This window comes from Hyposmocoma kahamanoa, unplaced genomic scaffold (genome assembly GCF_003589595.1).
Source record: "Hyposmocoma kahamanoa isolate Upper Pololo Valley unplaced genomic scaffold, ASM358959v1 192, whole genome shotgun sequence".
Lineage (NCBI taxonomy): Eukaryota > Metazoa > Arthropoda > Insecta > Lepidoptera > Cosmopterigidae > Hyposmocoma > Hyposmocoma kahamanoa.
The window spans coordinates 1284253-1301287 of record NW_020653719.1 but is presented as its reverse complement, the minus strand read 5'-3'; the positions used below and the strand labels follow the sequence as shown (position 1 = coordinate 1301287).

The 17035-nt window shown below is 39.8% G+C and overlaps 3 protein-coding genes and 1 long non-coding RNA gene across 4 annotated transcripts in view; 3 read left to right on the top strand and 1 right to left on the bottom strand.

The window, feature by feature from the left end:
- The window catches only part of LOC113226421, a 5737-nt gene extending 4434 nt beyond the window's left edge, over positions 1 to 1303 (top strand). Inside the window, exon 3 of the long non-coding RNA XR_003310099.1 lies at positions 1097 to 1303. This is a non-coding gene — a long non-coding RNA (uncharacterized LOC113226421). The remainder of the gene's footprint in view (positions 1 to 1096) is intronic.
- A 129-nt stretch (positions 1304 to 1432) lies between these two features.
- Positions 1433 to 3238, top strand: LOC113226603. The gene is made up of 3 exons (XM_026459304.1): positions 1433 to 1641; positions 2238 to 2317; positions 2646 to 3238. Exons 1-3 carry the CDS (start codon positions 1524 to 1526, stop codon positions 2868 to 2870), a joined length of 423 nt encoding a protein of 140 aa, XP_026315089.1. The 5' UTR covers positions 1433 to 1523; the 3' UTR covers positions 2871 to 3238.
- A 286-nt stretch (positions 3239 to 3524) lies between these two features.
- Positions 3525 to 11477, top strand: LOC113226605. The gene is made up of 3 exons (XM_026459305.1): positions 3525 to 3636; positions 7066 to 7157; positions 11005 to 11477. Exons 1-3 carry the CDS (start codon positions 3552 to 3554, stop codon positions 11206 to 11208), a joined length of 381 nt encoding a protein of 126 aa, XP_026315090.1. The 5' UTR covers positions 3525 to 3551; the 3' UTR covers positions 11209 to 11477.
- Positions 11478 to 14185: 2708 nt separating this feature from the next.
- Positions 14186 to 15507, bottom strand: LOC113226534 (testis-specific serine/threonine-protein kinase 2). Its single transcript, XM_026459186.1, has one exon. The coding sequence runs from the start codon at positions 15442 to 15444 to the stop codon at positions 14395 to 14397; it is 1050 nt and encodes a 349-aa protein (XP_026314971.1). The 5' UTR covers positions 15445 to 15507; the 3' UTR covers positions 14186 to 14394.
- Positions 15508 to 17035: the final 1528 nt, after the last annotated feature.

The window sequence follows — 17035 nt, the reverse complement described above, 5'->3', positions numbered from 1 at the left end:
ACATTCGAGGCAACGTGCTGCAAAAATTATCGAAATTACAGATACTACTGATAATAGATACTACAAAACTGAAAAAAACACGAAAGGTTACTAAACGTTATAGCAAAAGAGTTATAGAATGTTTTATAATATTGCTAAGGTCATAATTATTTTCGACCCTTCGTTTTCAAAATCGATCACAATCGAGAACAGTGTTGCGTAACGTATACATCACTAAATGTTAAATTTGGCCAAAGAAATGTACAAGCGGCCGTACCATGAAACTGAATGCATTATACATAAAAGCATTCCTTCGATATTCATGGCGTATTAACAAAGGATCACAAATATATTGCACCAAGTAAAAGCCGCAATGTATTACAAATCATAATGTGTACACGCAGTTGCATTTTAGTTTTCTCGAAATTCATAAAAAACCAAAATAATTGTTTTTAAAATAAATTATGCATCTGATTACAAAATCACTTGCCCGTAGAAGAAGACGTCCCTGTTTACCCACAGTTATGGTACTTTTGCAGTTTATAATGGCCCAATTAGTCATTTTTCGCGTTTTCGACTGATGTTTATCTACGATAACGGTCGAAGTGTAGTAGCGGCAACTAAGTGAATTTCACTTATTTTGGGCACGCGAAGTATGTACACTTACAGCATCTATCTAGGTCTGTGTTTATAAGCGATTGTATCAATGCAATCGGGCCTTTGTATCGATGCAATCGCGCGTTTGTATCGATGCAACCGCCTATAAATAGCAAGTGTATCGATGCAATCGCGCGTTTCACAAACGCGCGCTTTTGTTTCGCTGCTAAAAGTCGCCATGTGTAACCACTCTAAGATTTAAATTTGACTCTTTGGCGCTTTGACTGTTATCATGATCCAAATCCAAAACGTGAGCTTGATGTGTGCTCTAAACTGTACGGGAACCCAAATTGTACCCCAAAAGGTAATTCCCTGCTAAAATTTGTTACGACTCTGTACGCTTGTGTTACACTCTGTAAAGGTAACTAAAGTACGTATGAAGTCTGAATTACTGTTCACGAATAAATGATCTGGTATATCTTTGTCTTCTTTTTCCCTAATCTCTTTTATTCTGTTACAGCATCCCGTATTAGAAAGTATTCTTTGTACAAACCAGTCAAAATATAACGATTCCGATATTAAAATGAAGACATAATTCTATAGTTACGAGAGGATCTACATCAGTGCTGAAATACTGCTCAGAAAACATTGCGAAATGCTATTTTTTAAATATTTATTGTTGTTCACCTAGGTACTTCAAAAGTTATTATATTAAAGAATTAATATGTCCTCTGATAAATGTGTTTTTAATTCTGTTACATAAATAATGTTTGAAAACGTTATCTCATCTCACGACAAAGTTATTGTTAACCTAGGGGGCAACCACAACAGTTTTTTATTTTGATAAATAAAGCTGTGCGTTTTCCTTGTAGACATACAAGTAACCTACAAGTTGTATTTGAGTACTCAGTGTATTTTTTGTGGGTTAAGCGACTTATATTGCAATAATGAGTGCACAGTTAAAATTTTCGGTGATTGTTATTGTCATAATTTGTACAATAATTAATATATCGAATGGAAAGTCAAAGATGGACCATCCACCTCACTGCACAGTAGTGACGAAAGGTAAAGTTAAAAGCTTTTATTACTGTCTCTGTTATTTTGTACAACTTAAAAGGTATACAATACTTTTATCAGCTATATTCCTAGATTACTACTAAAACGAATTTCTAACATCTTACACAATATAAATAAGTAGGAACAAGGACTTTATTGTTACATAATTATAAGGAATTTTATCAAGGGTGCCATATATTTAATAAAAAAAACAAATTTCAACCTAGTTATAAATATACCTAGGTTAAAATAAACTTAAAACTTTTTTTACAATGCCAAGTGATGGGACGAACAAGTCGTGCGCCTGTATCCATAGCAGTTGCAGTGCCACTCTGAGCTTTAAATCGCATAGATCTCAGGGGCACTGCCACTACGCCCATCATCCTGGGACACAAATTGACAAGTCCCATGTGACTGTAACTTCACTAGCACTCTTACCCCTCAAAACCGGAACGCAGTAATAGTCGCATTATTGCTTGGCAGCAGAAATAGGTAAGGTAGCAGTACTTCCCTGGACGAACTCTTTCACAACGAACTCTACTGCTACTAACTCCCTCCATCTTCCTATCAACGCAGTCCTAAATCGATGCTCATCATTATTTCAGACACAGACTATCAATCAAAGTACAGATTCGATTACAAACCGGCATACCTCATTCCCGGGCAACGAGAAGCTTTTCAACCGGTAAGAAGTCATAGAGAAAAAAGTTGGTGCTGTGACCAGACAGCTGGTGCACGGTCACTTCCAGCAAAGTTAATCATTTTGGTTTGGTGCCGTGTTTCTTTTGCGAAAAAACAATGTTGACCTTCTGACGCTAGATGCCCCATTGCTTGGTCCTGAGAAGACTTACCTAGTAGAATAACCGATATCTGCACTACGGTGTTCAATGAGCTTTGTGGATCTTCTCAAACCTATTGGTGTTCTTATGAGTTTTCCCTTCACCGCTTGTTAACTACAACTCATTTTGCGTGACAGAGCTGTCAATTATTATTAATTTTATGTAATATTTCAGTTGTTCTGCTTGAACCCACCAACAGTGAACAAGGCTGTGACAGTGGTATGCGACTGGGTCGCCCCACCCATGGTCCAATTCACCATAGGTGACGATCACGTGCATGTGATGCGTGTAGACCCTTCGGGACACTTCCTCGGCAACGCCGTCATTACCACGTATCAGCTGTGCAACCACAATCTTCATTCAGTGAACGAATCAGAACTCGTTATTTCAGAACTATGAATTCTTCAGATTCTGTCTTAAACTGAATATGGTCCGAGAATTTGGATATAAATATTTAATTGCTTTAAAACAATAATGTACAGAATAGTGTACAAAAATAATCAATTATAATATATGGCTAAGGAAAAATTGTACATCGCAATTTAGGCCTCTGTGCTAAACTGGGGCTTAACCTGTGTCTCAGCATACAGCGCCTTACGCCACAGGTAATATAAGTTAGAGCTGATTAAAGTTAGAAATCTATTTGTACAAGTACCTCGCTATAAAATAATTGTGGAAAAAATGGAGGGCAAAAATAAAGTTATTTAGTTAATAAAATTTGCGTCTACTCAAATTTTTGTGATTTATTTAAATAAAAGTTTCCAAACAGCAAGTAAATTTCATGTTTTTATAAATGGCGTATTCATTTATAAATAAAACCCATCTACTGTAAAGTTAATAATACGTGAGATTGTGGTTAGATAGTTGCGAATATCTTATTAAAAAATATATATCCACCATGACTTAGATACGTGCAGAAGTCCGTAGAGTTAATTAGGGACCTGAACAGAACTTTATGACCTGAACTAAGACAAAATTATACACACTTAATTGCCTTTCAAAGCTAATTTGCTTGATGTTATAATAGTGAAGAAGCACATAACAATTAGTAATAAAAAAATAACACACGAGTTCACAGCCATGCGAATGATAATACCAGCGCTTTTGATCTTGATATTGTTGGAGGTCGGGAGCTCTCTGGCCGACGATTTTATTTACAAGTTCGGTAATTATTATAATATTATTGTTATTTCTTCATTAATGTGATTAAGTGGATCAATATGATAGACTTATATTAAAGGCGAACGCAGACAACAGACAGATTACGACATACTTAAAGTTTTATAACGCGCAGAGCACGAATTCCCCAAAATAATAATAGGGGTTAAAGTATGAAATTGCCGATTTGTACTGAAAATCTAAATTGTTTATTTTTTAAATTTTTAACAAATTTATTTAATCAAAATAGTTGCCATTATTATCTATACATTGCTGCCATCTAATGGGAAGGTTATTAATGCCTTTGCGATAGAACTCCGACGATCTAGACTGCACAAACTGTGTGAAAGCATTTTGTACTGCCTCCTGGGAAGAAAACTTCTTGTCACGTAGATAATTGTCCAAATCACGAAAAAAATGGTAGTCCGTTGGAGCAAGGTCTGGTGAATACGGAGGATGACGAATGGTTTCTAACTGCAGTTCCTGAAGGGTCAGAATGGTTTCTCGTGCTGTGTGAGGTCTCGCGTTGTCGTGGAGCAATAATGGTGAAGATCGATTCATGAGTCGGGGCTGTTTTACTGCTAGTTTTGTCAACATGGTTCGGAGTTCGGCACAATAGACATCTGCCGTTATTGCTTGACCAGATCGGAGAAAACTATAGTGAATAACACCATGCTGAGACCACCAAACAGTTACCATTACCTTTTTATTGGTAAGTTTTGCTTTAGGACACTGTTGTGGCATTTGACCTGGGGTCAGCCATTGCATTTTTCTTTTCCGGTTATCATAAAGAATCCACTTTTCATCACATGTTACAATTCGATCCAATATTCCTTCATTTCTGTACCGGTTCAACAAGGCAACACAAGTTTCAACACGCGTTTCTTTCTGCAGATCAGTCAAATCATGAGGCACCCATTTTTCGTATTTTTTTATTTTATTGATTTGACGCAAGTGAGTCAATATTGTGGGTAAGGTAACGTTAAACCATGCCGCTAATTCCTGGGTAGTTTGACTAGGATCGGCTTCCACTATCTCTCTTAATTCATCGTTATTCACCTGTGTGGGCGGTCTTCCTCGTGCCTCGTTCTTTAAGTCGAAATTTCCATCACGAAAGCGTTTAAACCAAAATCGCACGGTACGTTCATTAGTAGACCCCTCTCCAAACGCAGCATTGATATTGCGGGCTGTTTCTGCCGCGTTAGTTCCGCGTCGGAACTCGTATTCAAAAATCACTCGAATTTTCGCAGTATCCATCTTTCTTGTCTAAATTGAATAACAAAAGCAATTGAAAGTCGATATTCAAATGTTTCAAATTTAAAAAAAAAAAATCACAGAAACCATTTGAAAAAAGTTTCATTCGAAAATCTCCAACCATGAAGATTCTATGAAAATTCAAAGAACCTATTGCAATAAAACGGCAATTTCATACTTTAACCCCTAATATAATCATACCGTTGCTATAATAAAGCCACATGTAATCATAGGCCTTGTATCACATGAAAGTCTTAAAAGTAATACGAATTATATTAAAGAAATTATGTGTATGTGAAAATTAATAATTAGAGAGGTTTCAAAATTGCCTAAATCCAAAAAACTGATTTTTCAAAGTAAATATTACGTCAAGATCACTCTCGTGCTTTTCAAAACTATCTAAATTCGCGTAGGGTAGTATATCAAAATTGTAGGGTTTAAAAATTAGTCAAAACGAAAGCACTTACACTTCAAAATCAGTCAAATCCGGGACAGCCAATCAGCTTCGAGTATTTGGTTTGACCGTGTCGGCCGTATTGTTTTCTCTTCATTTCGCGATTTAGTCAGGTGAAGAACTTTATGCAGAGTTTCGCTAAAAAACTAATGAAATATTCGAGGAAAATGAGGTGTGTATAGCAGAAACTGCGTCTGAAATGTCAAAAAAACGGCCGCAACACAAATTGACATGGAAAGACACAAAAACAAAATGTTCTCACTGAGTAAACTTTTCAAGTCAGTCATGTTTATAACTTGCAACTACTTACAACTACTAACTTGTCATAAATGAATCTAAATTAAAAGCTAGGCCAGCAGAAGTATAAAATAAAATTCAAGAGGAAATGTGCAAGATGCTGGAGGAAGCACTTCAATTTTACTGATATAGAGAGGTTTTAAGATTTTAATTTTTTTAATTTAGATTTCATTTTAAGAACTTTTCAATAATAAAAATTATTATTTTTAATTCCGTCACTGTTGCCCATTCACAAGGCAGCCATTGACTACCCCTGATCTTTCAAGTGCTTCATTAACAGAAATGGTCAAACTAAACTTTCAATATTATTTAAATCCTAATTTACTAACAAAATCGACCAAATCCATTCAATTATTCTTTATATTTTATATTATATATATTTTTACATATATGTATATTTTAGACCATTTTTATGGGACTAGAGCTGTTTTTTACGTAGGAGTAATCTTATACCTCGTCTGAATTATAGGTACTAGAAACCGTAGGTACTTTCAACGGGGGCTACCATACTCAAAAACCAATTTTTGTCCGGTACTGAAAAAAAAGTGGATTTGACTAATTTTGAAACCCAGTCATTCTTTTTTTAAGCATGAAAAACTTATGAACTAATTTCCATCGTAGAATTTGAAACCTCTCTCCTGAAAAGTTATGATTTTGCACATGTGACCTTATTACACCAAGGATGCAAAACATAATATGTCAAGATGCATCCTCAGACTGCCCTTTTAACAGTTTACTATTGCTAATATCCGTCCGTATAACTACTACTCTGCTGTAATGGGACCATGCGAAAATCATTTTCACCTATTATGATTAAGTTAGTTGACTAATAAGGATGTGACAAACTGTCCAGTTCTGCTCTTGCAATCCATTACTTGATTTTAAAAATATTTAATAATATAGGTTTCTATGTGGCTTTTTCTGTAGATACTAGAATTCAATGTAATTGCGTATGCGAAAAAATCATAAATGTTATGTTAATCGATTCCGGCGTTACTTTGCGGAATGCCCTATTGTAATAAAAGTGGAAGCAAATTATTACTCCGCGAACCCAGTGGAGCTTAAATTATGTAAAATAGCTGCGCGTGTGTTGAATATTTTTTTCGCTCGACCGAAGAAACGAATTTCTTCGACAGAGCGTCGAAGAATCCCCTGACAACCCCTGACAAGAACCGACTCGTAGAGATACGCAACACGCGAGGGATACCTATATATCAGACGGTGGTATCTGGGACTGTAGTTGCGATGTAGGGTGAGAAAACCTATATGAAAAAAAAAATCAACACTAGCGCTGCTATTTATCTCCACTGGGTTCACGGAGTAACAAGTTAATTTACTTCCATTTTCGTTATGTTCTGTGTTAACATTCTTGGGAAACAAATGAATAAAAATACTTTAGCCTAGTTTTAACTCATCTACATCTATCTGCAGGTTCGCATGAGGAGGATCCTGTAATTTATACAACTAATGGGAAGTTGGGATTGTTTGAATATGAAAAAGAAATTCCTATTGCAACGTCGATTGTAAGCAAACATGTTTCATATTGACTAAATACTTATTGCACTTTTACATTAGGTAGACAGGTCGCCTTTGCCACCCAATATAAACACTAAGGGTCGTGTTCTAGAACTCTACTCAATGCTCAAGTCAGGATTTGAGTATAATTTAAAGCACTAGAAATCATACTCAAGTCCCTGCCATTAGGGTCGTATTTCCAGTGCTTGTGTTTCAATTGTAATCCTGACTTGAGCATTGAGTAGAGTTCTAGAATACGACTGTTAGTCATTTTCGTGGAATTGATTTGGACTGTTTACGGAGTGATGCTCGGGAGATTGACTGCGGGATAACGTTGTAAATGCTGTATCAATCGATAGTAAAGTACCTGATTTTAACAGTACAGTTACAATGAAACACCTCCCTGCACTTAGGCTAGACCAGATATGAGATCTGCTTTGAATAAAAAGCTCACAGCTAAGGCCAGATTTAAGTACAATCCTACAGACGAGAATAAACGTATCTTGTATGAGCAGTAATTACTTCAATAAAAAATTCAATAAATTGTGTAAGGACGGACAATACCTACAAATTCATAGTTCTTCAGAATCTGATGATTTGGCTAAAGTCTGGAAGTTTCTTAGGTCGCTGGGAGTTCTAAGTCACGTCAAGATTGTTTCCCAAAAAATTAAACCTTATTGTTCTTATCATTTATCTGATTCGGTTGCCTTCTACGGGCCGACTAAAACATCTACCTTAAACTATCTTTCCTCGTTTCCAACTGCCGACCCGTTAAGAAAAGGACCCGAGAAAACGGAGGATCCGTTTTCCTTAAAAGAGTTTACTGCTTGTGATGTTACGAAGGGCATAGTTCAATGCTGTTTCATCGTCCAAGACAGTAATCATATTGGTAAAATGATTTTACTCATACTTGATGAGATTTTACCTGTGATCCGATAAATTCTTCATTTTTCTATCAGCAGTGGGGAATTTCCTTCCCTTTGGAAAGTGACTCTTATCTTACCTTTCTGATTTCCGACCTATTTCTATATTTCCCTTTCTATCAAAGCTACTAGAGCGACTAGTTCATAGCCAAATTACTCCTTTTCTCATGCGCAACAACCTTCTCAACTCCTTCCAATCCGGCTTCCGACCAGGACACAGCGCTGTGACTGCTCTTGTTAGGATCACTGATGACATCAGGTTATTATAGTATGTCGCAACAGCAACTGACTGTAATGTCATTGCTTTATTTCAACAATGCTTTCAACAATGTTGATTTTGACATTTTAACTGAACTTTTACGCACTCTTAACTCATTTCCAATTGTAATCTCTTGGTTTTATAGTAACGTGTTCGCCTTGATGAGAGGTTCTCTTCTAGGTGTGACATCAATGCTGGCGTTCCGCAGGGCGGCGATTTGTCTCCTCTTCTTTTCTCGATCTTCATTAATTCAATTTCCCGCAGTCTTACCAAATTTACACTCACTAACATCTTGGAAACTTGCACGAAGCCATTGAGGAAATCAATAATGATCTCCGTCATATTTCGACGTGGAGTAAACAATATGGCTTCAAACTTAACGCAACGAAAACGCAAGTGATTGTTATTGGGATTTCTAGAATGGTATTCAAGATGTATTGGTTTCGCTTGTCGCAAGTTATTATAGATGGCACCTACATTAAAATTAGTGGCAATGTAAAAAATCTGGGTATACTAATTGACAGTCAAATATCTTGGACACCTCAATTAGCTGAGACCGGTCGCTTATTGTTTCTGTTTGCCGCATCTCTTAGACGGTTACGTAATTTCTTGCCTATTGCCACGAAAATAGCGCTTGCCCAAACTCTTTTTCTTTCAATTCTCGATTATGCTGATGCCTGCTATCTGAATTTAACCGAAGAACAGCTCCAGAAACTCGAACGTCTACAAAACTGTCGCATCCGTTTCATTTATGAGCTGAAGAAATTTAATCACGTTTCCATTTACGGCAAGGAGCTGAAGTGGTTACCCATTAGACTTCGCAGGTATGCTCTTATCCGGACGGCGGTCATCGCGTACGCCGATGACACGCTGGTGGCCGTCCAGGGCACCACCTTCCAGGAGGCGGCCCGAAGAGCCTCAGTAGCGGCGGACATGGTGGTCCGCCGAATACAACTGCTGGGGCTCGAGGTCGCCGTGCCGAAGACGGATGTGGCCGTCTTCGGCGGGAGGGGTAGAGGTTGGGCGGTGCCGGCAGGCGCCCACATCTCCATCGCGGGAGTATCGGTCCCGGTCAAGTCCCAGATGAAATATCTGGGACTTGTCCTGGACCGGCGATGGAACTTCGGGGAGCATTTCAACTTGCTCCCCGAATAGTGGGCGCCGCATCGGCGTTGGGCAGGCTCCTGCCCAACCTCGGGAGGCCGGGAGCCCCATGCAGAAGGCTATACGCCGGGGTGACCCGGAGTATGGCCTTATACGGGGCTCCTGAGGGCGGTCGCCCTGAGAATGTGCAGGGCGTACAGGACGGTGGCCTGCGCTGCCGCATGCGTCCTCGCCGGTACTCCGCCGTGGGACCTCGAAGCCGAGTACCTGGCGGAGGTCCGCACCTACAGGCGGGGAATGAGGGACCGAGGCGAGCGACCCGCTCCCCAAGAGGTGGAGCGGGAGCGCCGCCTCGCGGCGCAGCGTTAGCGGGATCGGTGGAAAGAGGGCTTGGCGGATCCCCCTATGGCACTCGTACCATAGAGGCGATCCGCCCTGTCCTCGTAAAGTGGGTAAACCGGTCCCACGGGCCACTGTAGTACCACCTTGTGCAGGTGCTGACCGGGCACGGCTGCTTCGGTCACTACCTGCACAAGGTGGCGAGGAGGGAACCGTCCCCGTCGTGGCACGAGTGCGGCGCTGCGGATGACACCGCGCAGCACACCCTAGAGGTGTGTAGCCGGTGGGATGAGCAGCGCCGCACTCTGACGGGGACTGTAGGGCAGGACCTCTCGCTGCCGAACGTGGTTGCCGCCATGCTCGATAGCGAGGAGTCCTGGGAGGCGGTGGCCTCCTTTTGAGCAGAGGTTATGTCGCAAAAGGAGGCCGCGGAGCGGGTGCGCGAGGACGCGGCGGACGCGCACCCGCTCCGGCGCAGACGTACGGGGAGAAGGCGAAGGCAGTTCGCTGCTCGCCTGATCCCCTAGTGAGAACAGCGGGCTCTGGGCAGGGACTCCGGAGCCTGCATTGCACGGCCTCACTCGTCTGGGGGGCGGGTCGGAGGACAACCGACTCTCTCCTCCGTTGGCGCGGGAGCCCTGGCGTAAGCTAGGGCGGCCGGGCGGTGTCGTGGTGAATGTTCACTGATCCCACGGCGCCGACTCAACCGGCGAGAGGGAAACCCGGGGGGGTTTTAGTGGGGTAGGCCCTCCAGTCTGGAGGGAGAGTCCCCACATAACCCCTGAGTCTCCCTGGGCTCAGGGGTATCCATAAAGATTGTCTGGCAGAAATCGTTTAAAGAGATTAAGACCGCCCATTGCACCACCGCTTATTTTTAATTTAATTGTATTTGTTTCCTTTTTTGGTGTACAATAAAGAATTTTTATATCGTATTGTAAGTCGTTTGACGATAGTAGATCGCAGCCAAAGACGACAGTAGATCACAGCCAAAGTCGACAGAGTCGACTAGGTTACACCTAACCACCGTCAGACTGCCCTCTGAGAGAAAACTGCCTTCGTCAGACGAATTCGCTTGCTGAAGAGGCGGCAGTTGACCTGATGTGAACAGTGACTCTGCTGCGCTTCTTTCAGCAAAGCGAAGTTGTCTGCGGTAAGTGGCAATCGTCCACAAGGACATAACTCTGTATTACATTTTTGTAAATAAGTTATTCAAAACCCACTATTTTATAGGAACCCTCTCTAGAAGTGCGGTACGTGAAGGTTTTGGTGTCGTCACTATCTCCACCTAAAGTGGAATATGATGCTAAGTACAAGAAGATCACAATAAAATACTCATGGGCGCAGGCGCCGGCTCTAGGTGGTAAATTCCGCATCGAAGTTCACGGATCTCCAGCAGACACAAAATATAATTACAAATACATGGTAGCTGTATGACATAACCAATTAATTATAAAATAACAGTATTATTTAAAGAAGTCATTACCGTCACAATTAAGGAATTGAGAACATCGAGAAGATATCTGCACTGCAACCCCCGTAACATTGCAAGAAGCAAACTTTTCTAAATTCTAAATAAAAAGCTCCATTCATAGCCTTAAAATCTCTGTTTGATTCCAAAATACCTATTAACGTACCAGTAGAAAATTGGCTAAGTATTTAATCTCTGTAAATTATAGACAAATAGACTATATATAGAGGGTAAGAGCACCAGTGGCCAGACAGGATCCTGTAGTCAGCCTTTTGCGTGTTTAATTGTTAAGCAATTTTTTTTTTGTTAATTAAAAAAAGACCGGTATTTATAAGTAAATAGCGGTCTTTTATTAATTACCAAATCTAAAGTTGATAAAATTAAGCTTTGACTCCTCATTGGTCAATACATTACGCGACTAGTGCGGTAAGAGGTCAAGAACAGAAATAAACTCGTTTATACTGGTGCCGTCAGTCGACAAGAGCCGTTGTGCCATGTCCGCCATTTTTTTCTCAGCAAGTGGCGTTCTCATAACAAGTAAGAAAGTTATGTTTCGATGTTAAAAGTAACTGTTCTCCACTTGTGTGTTACTTATTAGTTACTGTGATAATTTATCACTAAATTTCGTACAAATTGAGGGGGCTGGCCACTGGAGACTTGGCTTTTTATATGAAATACAATACTCAGCCTCCAGGGGCTAACTTTTGGGTAAATCGTATATTTTTCAAATCATGATAAAAATTTTATCGTTAAGATCGTTACAATAAAATGTTCAAATTTAGCTTAACATTCCTTATACAATTCTGTGAAAAACCCAGTATAGTCAGCCCCATTTGAAAATATTTTTTCAATAAGGCTGACCCACTGGGTTTTGCGGTATCAGTGTCCAGCCGTCCCTTATTATGTAGGTAGGTATGGGTAATATATTTATTATTTAACTATATTAATAAAGGTATTTTTATTATTTTTGGTAAAAAATGACACCAAGACCGACACTCGTATCCCATATATCCGTTGATTTTCACATATAATTATTGTTGATTTTGATCTCATTATTAGGCTGAGTACAGGGTACACAGAAGCTGTTTATTGGATTTTAGAGGCTGACTACAGGGAAAAAGTGTCATTTTTTCTTTAAACCTAAATATAATATCAGTGCAGAAGATTTTTATTTGTTACATTATTTCTATTAAAACTATAATAAATGATTGATCGAGTGTGGAACTTTTTTTTATCCGACCTACTCTGTACAAATAACTAAGATTCAAAATTGAAATTCCCGTTGAAAGGCTGACTACCGGTGCCTTTACCCTACTAAGGTACCAGTGGCGATGGGTCCATTAAGCACAATTTCCATTATCTTGCTAATTGGTTACCAATCTAAGCATTAAAAATGTAATATTATTATAGTAATCAACGAAATTTTTATATTCATTTATTAATCCAATTTTCAACTACCACACAGTTACTATTACAGAAGGCAGCACATCTAGCTATACACGGATCTTGTTTCTTCGCTCTGGAGGCGATATTTGAATAAAACTGCATAGCTTGATGTAATGTTGCCTATACAAGTGACTTGAAGAAAAATTTCATATACTCCTATGGCGACGGAACGGACGGCCTTTAGTATAGGTACTTACCAATGTATCACGTACTAAGCAGTCGTCTTTGTCACTACAATGTAAAAATGCACTGTATGCAAACTGAATGGATTACAAGTCAAGAAGCACGGAGTTATGATAAAATTAGAAACGCAAATGTGCAAGCGAGATAGGTAAATGATTTGCAATTATGTCCACACCAGGGTTATGCGGATTATCCGCACAACCATCAGCCTCCGCAATGATTAATGCTGATATTCATAATATATCAGCATCAATCATTGCGGAGGCTGACAAAACAGACTGCAAGCCCTATAAGAAAATTTCAGTACGATATAAGCTAGGTAGGCAGATTAATTGTATGTAGGTCGGAAAATCAAAATCATTAAAAAGCTTTTTCATGTAGCTCCAACAAAGATCTTAAATTTTTCACGATTGTTTTTAAATAGACACAGCATCCGCATCTGTTGATGTGTAAAAAATCTCAACATCAGCAACAACACAGTCGCGTCTTGGTTGATGTTAGACGAGTCCAAATCGAGCGATAAGACACTGCGTAAGTAATAATAACATTCGGAATACTATTGTTTATTAATATAAAGTAACAAGTGCGTGTTTCAATTATTAAATGATTTGTGGTTTAATGGATTTAATGCAGAATAAGAGCTCGTAAGTATATATATATAATTCAGTTTAAATGCAAATGGTTTGTCATTTAAATTGATATCTTTATAAAAAACGAGTAGAAGTTCTTTTTGTAACTTTTCATTACATAGCAATGAAACATTATATTAGCGAGCTTTACAGACACTGTATCGCGCGTAATAAATAAATCGTGTGCGATTGAGTGCGCGTGTGAAAACGTTGAAAGGAAAATGGAAAGACCGCGAGATTGCGCTCATCAGTCGCGCGCGCTATCCAACGCGCGCCAGTTTCACGCGGTCTATCTTGCACTATAGCCGTTACGCGGACGCTCTTTCCGTTGTAAAAAAAACGAAAACGAGTAATCGCGCGCGAAAGAACGTTAGCTTAAAAAATTCAAACAGGTAATCGCGCTCGATTGCGCGTGTCGGCTTTCCCGCGCCAATCCTGTTGATCACGCGCGATAAAGCGACTGTGTAAAGGAGGTTCTCTGTTTGTGACTAACCTGGTGAATACTCACTGAACTAGGAACAAAAATATCGTGCATTGCTGTATTTACTGAGTACCTATATCCTATATTATATATCAGCTTATTTTATATTCACTGTTCGCCACTGGTACCCTAAATTGTTCTCACTATGTATTGTTTTATGTTATCTTCTCTATGCATTCATATATTTAACAATAAAAAGACGGGGATGGACTATTTTAATACAAAATCTTTTATTTTCACTATTGGCGACCAACAATAGTTTAAGTCGTCAATTGTAAAAAAAATCTAAAATAATAATGTGAATTTTCGATATTATGAGGGTCGAAAAGCTTTAAAGTTTAAAAACACTTGTTCACGTAACATTATTGTTTGATTGTACGATGGAGGGCAGCAGCTATGTAGATAGCTGCAGCCTATGAATCGTGGGAGCGCATGTTGATATCGTCGTGGCGCTCCCGCTCGGTGTCGCGGTGGTCGCCCGAGACGCGCGCGCCGGTGCCCGCCGAAGGGCCGGCCTCGTCGTGCTCGCGCTTGCCGGGCGAATGCGGCGCGGAGGGGGCAGACTGCACCAGCCGCCCCATCAGACTAGCGCTCTTGTCCTTGCGCGGACGCGTCCACTCGTGCGATAGCACGCGGTCCAGCGTCAGGCGCAGCGTGATGTCCGGCTCGAGGATATGGCGAACTATGGACTTCGCCGCTGCTGACACGGTGTCCCTTATCCTCGAGCGAAACACCCAATTGCGTGACATTTGGTCTTTCAGCAGCTTGCGCAAATTGGAATCGTCGAAGGGCATGGAGGCGTTGAGCATGATGAACAAGATGATTCCAAGAGACCACACGTCGGCGAGTTTCGGGTTGTAGGGTGTTCCGCTCACCACCTCCGGCGCCGCGTAAGCCGCAGAGCCACAGTACGTCTGGCTAAGCACACGTCGATTTTCACCATCCGTGCAAAACCTCGCAAATCCGAAATCTGCTAACTTTACATTAAATCGTCGTGACAACAATATATTCTCACATTTCAAATCTCGGTGAGCAATATTTTTGCTATGAAGATACTGCAGACCGCTTGCCATCTGCCTGAACCATAGTTTCGCTTGATTCTCGGGCACGACTCCATTGCGTTTAATGAAATCTAATAGATCTCCATTGTCAGCATATCTCATAAATATAAACACTCGCGGGCCACGCTGTAAGATACTATGTACTTGAATGATGTGAGGATTCTCGATTTTAGTCAAGATGTCGAGCTCGCGAGGAAAAAACTTTTCTAAAAAATCCCTAGGTGCTTTTTCTTTGTCGAATATCTTGCACGCGAGATGCATTCGCTTGGGACTGGATGCATCGCAGTACTCGGCCAGGTGTACGGTGGCGTAAGATCCTTGTCCGATTTTTTTGCCGATGAGATAGCCTCGTTGTTCCAAGGCATTCACCTCGGAGCTTCGAGGGCTGAGGCGCTCAGCCATTGAGCTCTATCGACTTTATCCTAACCCGTTTAGGATACATTGGACATCTCACTACTCACAATATGCCCAAGTTGTAAGTGCTCCTTCTGTCAAACCGTTTGTATTTAGCTTGACTCTAGTTTTCCACACACCTCTCATCAAAGAGAGTAAATAATATATAAATAAAAATCGTTTATAGCACGCACAAGATTTTGGCAAAATATTACGACATCACAAAGAATTTGGATATAAAAAACGCTTCCACTAGTTAGAAATCTTCCAAAAACACGTATCTGCTACATTGAATGACTTTTTTTTCTTTTGTTTCTAAAATTAAAACAATATTTTTAATCCTGCCTGTATTAGGTACTATTGCTCAAAAAAGTTAATATTTTCTTGAAGAAATTGATACAGGCTGTCTTATCAAACTAAATATTTTACTAGCAACATTGTAATACCGTCATAATGCTATAATACTCTAATCTTGTCATTTATTTGGGGTGCATGAATCAATGAAACCGCCCAGAATAATGTACTATTCAAGTCCTGTATATTTGGCGCATGCTGAGCAATAACCGACGAGCACCTGTAGTTGATTGGCAATCCATTTCAAAACAATAGCTCAAGTACCAGCATTGAAGCCAGCTTTTGTCGTCTGTATTAATTTCGAGTATTTTTTCATGGTATAATAAATAATATTCAGTTTTCGGCGAAAGCAAAGACAGGACTTAGCACTATTGCTTCTTAAGCATGAGCAAAGACCTACTTCGACTGCTGATAAAATATTAAATGACTATATAATTTAGAAACCTTAGGAGACTTATGACCATAAACGATGTTTGAGGAGAATAAATAAAGTAAGGAATATAATTGAAATTCAGAATTATTTCAATTATATATCATAATCATACTCTTACAATCGAGATAGGTAACAATCCGTGATGCTGGTATAAAAATATCAATACGTAAATTCATTATCCTGTATTGCAGTCCGCCGAGTAATTATGAATGTAGTCGCAGCGTGTAAGCCATCCTGCAAGATTCCATACGTGGGCTATATGCAGGATAGTGTGTGAGCAATCTCCTGCCTGCGCGGCGGACTTCCATATGGTCGAAATCGACTTCATGCAGGCGAGATCGATTGCATGCAGTTAACGTGTGAAGTCGTAATAAATTTCATGCAGTCGTGGTCTCGGCGCAGAATCGAAAATATTGGCGCAATAAAGAGGCCTATGCCCAGCATTGGGTTGACGTTGGCTGATCTTGATGATGATGCAGTTAATCTATTGGTAGCCTAAGTTAAGTAAGTTTGCATTTGACATAGGTTTAATTAATATAGCACGGGAATATTACCTACGAAGAACGCCTTATTTTTTTCCAATTTTGTTTACAACCTGTGTATGTTGATAAACCACGCACAAAATTAAGTGACTATAATATGGTACATAATTATCGTTGGTAATATTTATATAATTAAACAAAATGTGAGAAGTGCCATGTAGACAAGTTCCTGTATATTCTCAATATTCTAGATTCGACTAGAACTACACCGAAGCAGGACACACCATTTACACTTGAGTTTCTTGAAGTTGCAGGACAGCCTGTATTTAAT

Excerpts from the sequence above, each read along its gene's own strand:
- LOC113226603 (XM_026459304.1), top strand. The coding sequence starts at position 1,524 with ATGAGTGCACAGTTAAAATTTTCGGTGATTGTTATTGTCATAATTTGT. Across the intron at positions 1,642-2,237 it reads CTGCACAGTAGTGACGAAAG|ACACAGACTATCAATCAAAG; the intron begins GTAAAGTTAAAA and ends TCATTATTTCAG. Across the intron at positions 2,318-2,645 it reads AACGAGAAGCTTTTCAACCG|TTGTTCTGCTTGAACCCACC; the intron begins GTAAGAAGTCAT and ends GTAATATTTCAG.
- LOC113226605 (XM_026459305.1), top strand. The coding sequence starts at position 3,552 with ATGCGAATGATAATACCAGCGCTTTTGATCTTGATATTGTTGGAGGTC. Across the intron at positions 3,637-7,065 it reads CGATTTTATTTACAAGTTCG|GTTCGCATGAGGAGGATCCT; the intron begins GTAATTATTATA and ends ATCTATCTGCAG. Across the intron at positions 7,158-11,004 it reads TTCCTATTGCAACGTCGATT|GAACCCTCTCTAGAAGTGCG; the intron begins GTAAGCAAACAT and ends ACTATTTTATAG.
- LOC113226534 (XM_026459186.1), bottom strand. The coding sequence starts at position 15,444 with ATGGCTGAGCGCCTCAGCCCTCGAAGCTCCGAGGTGAATGCCTTGGAA.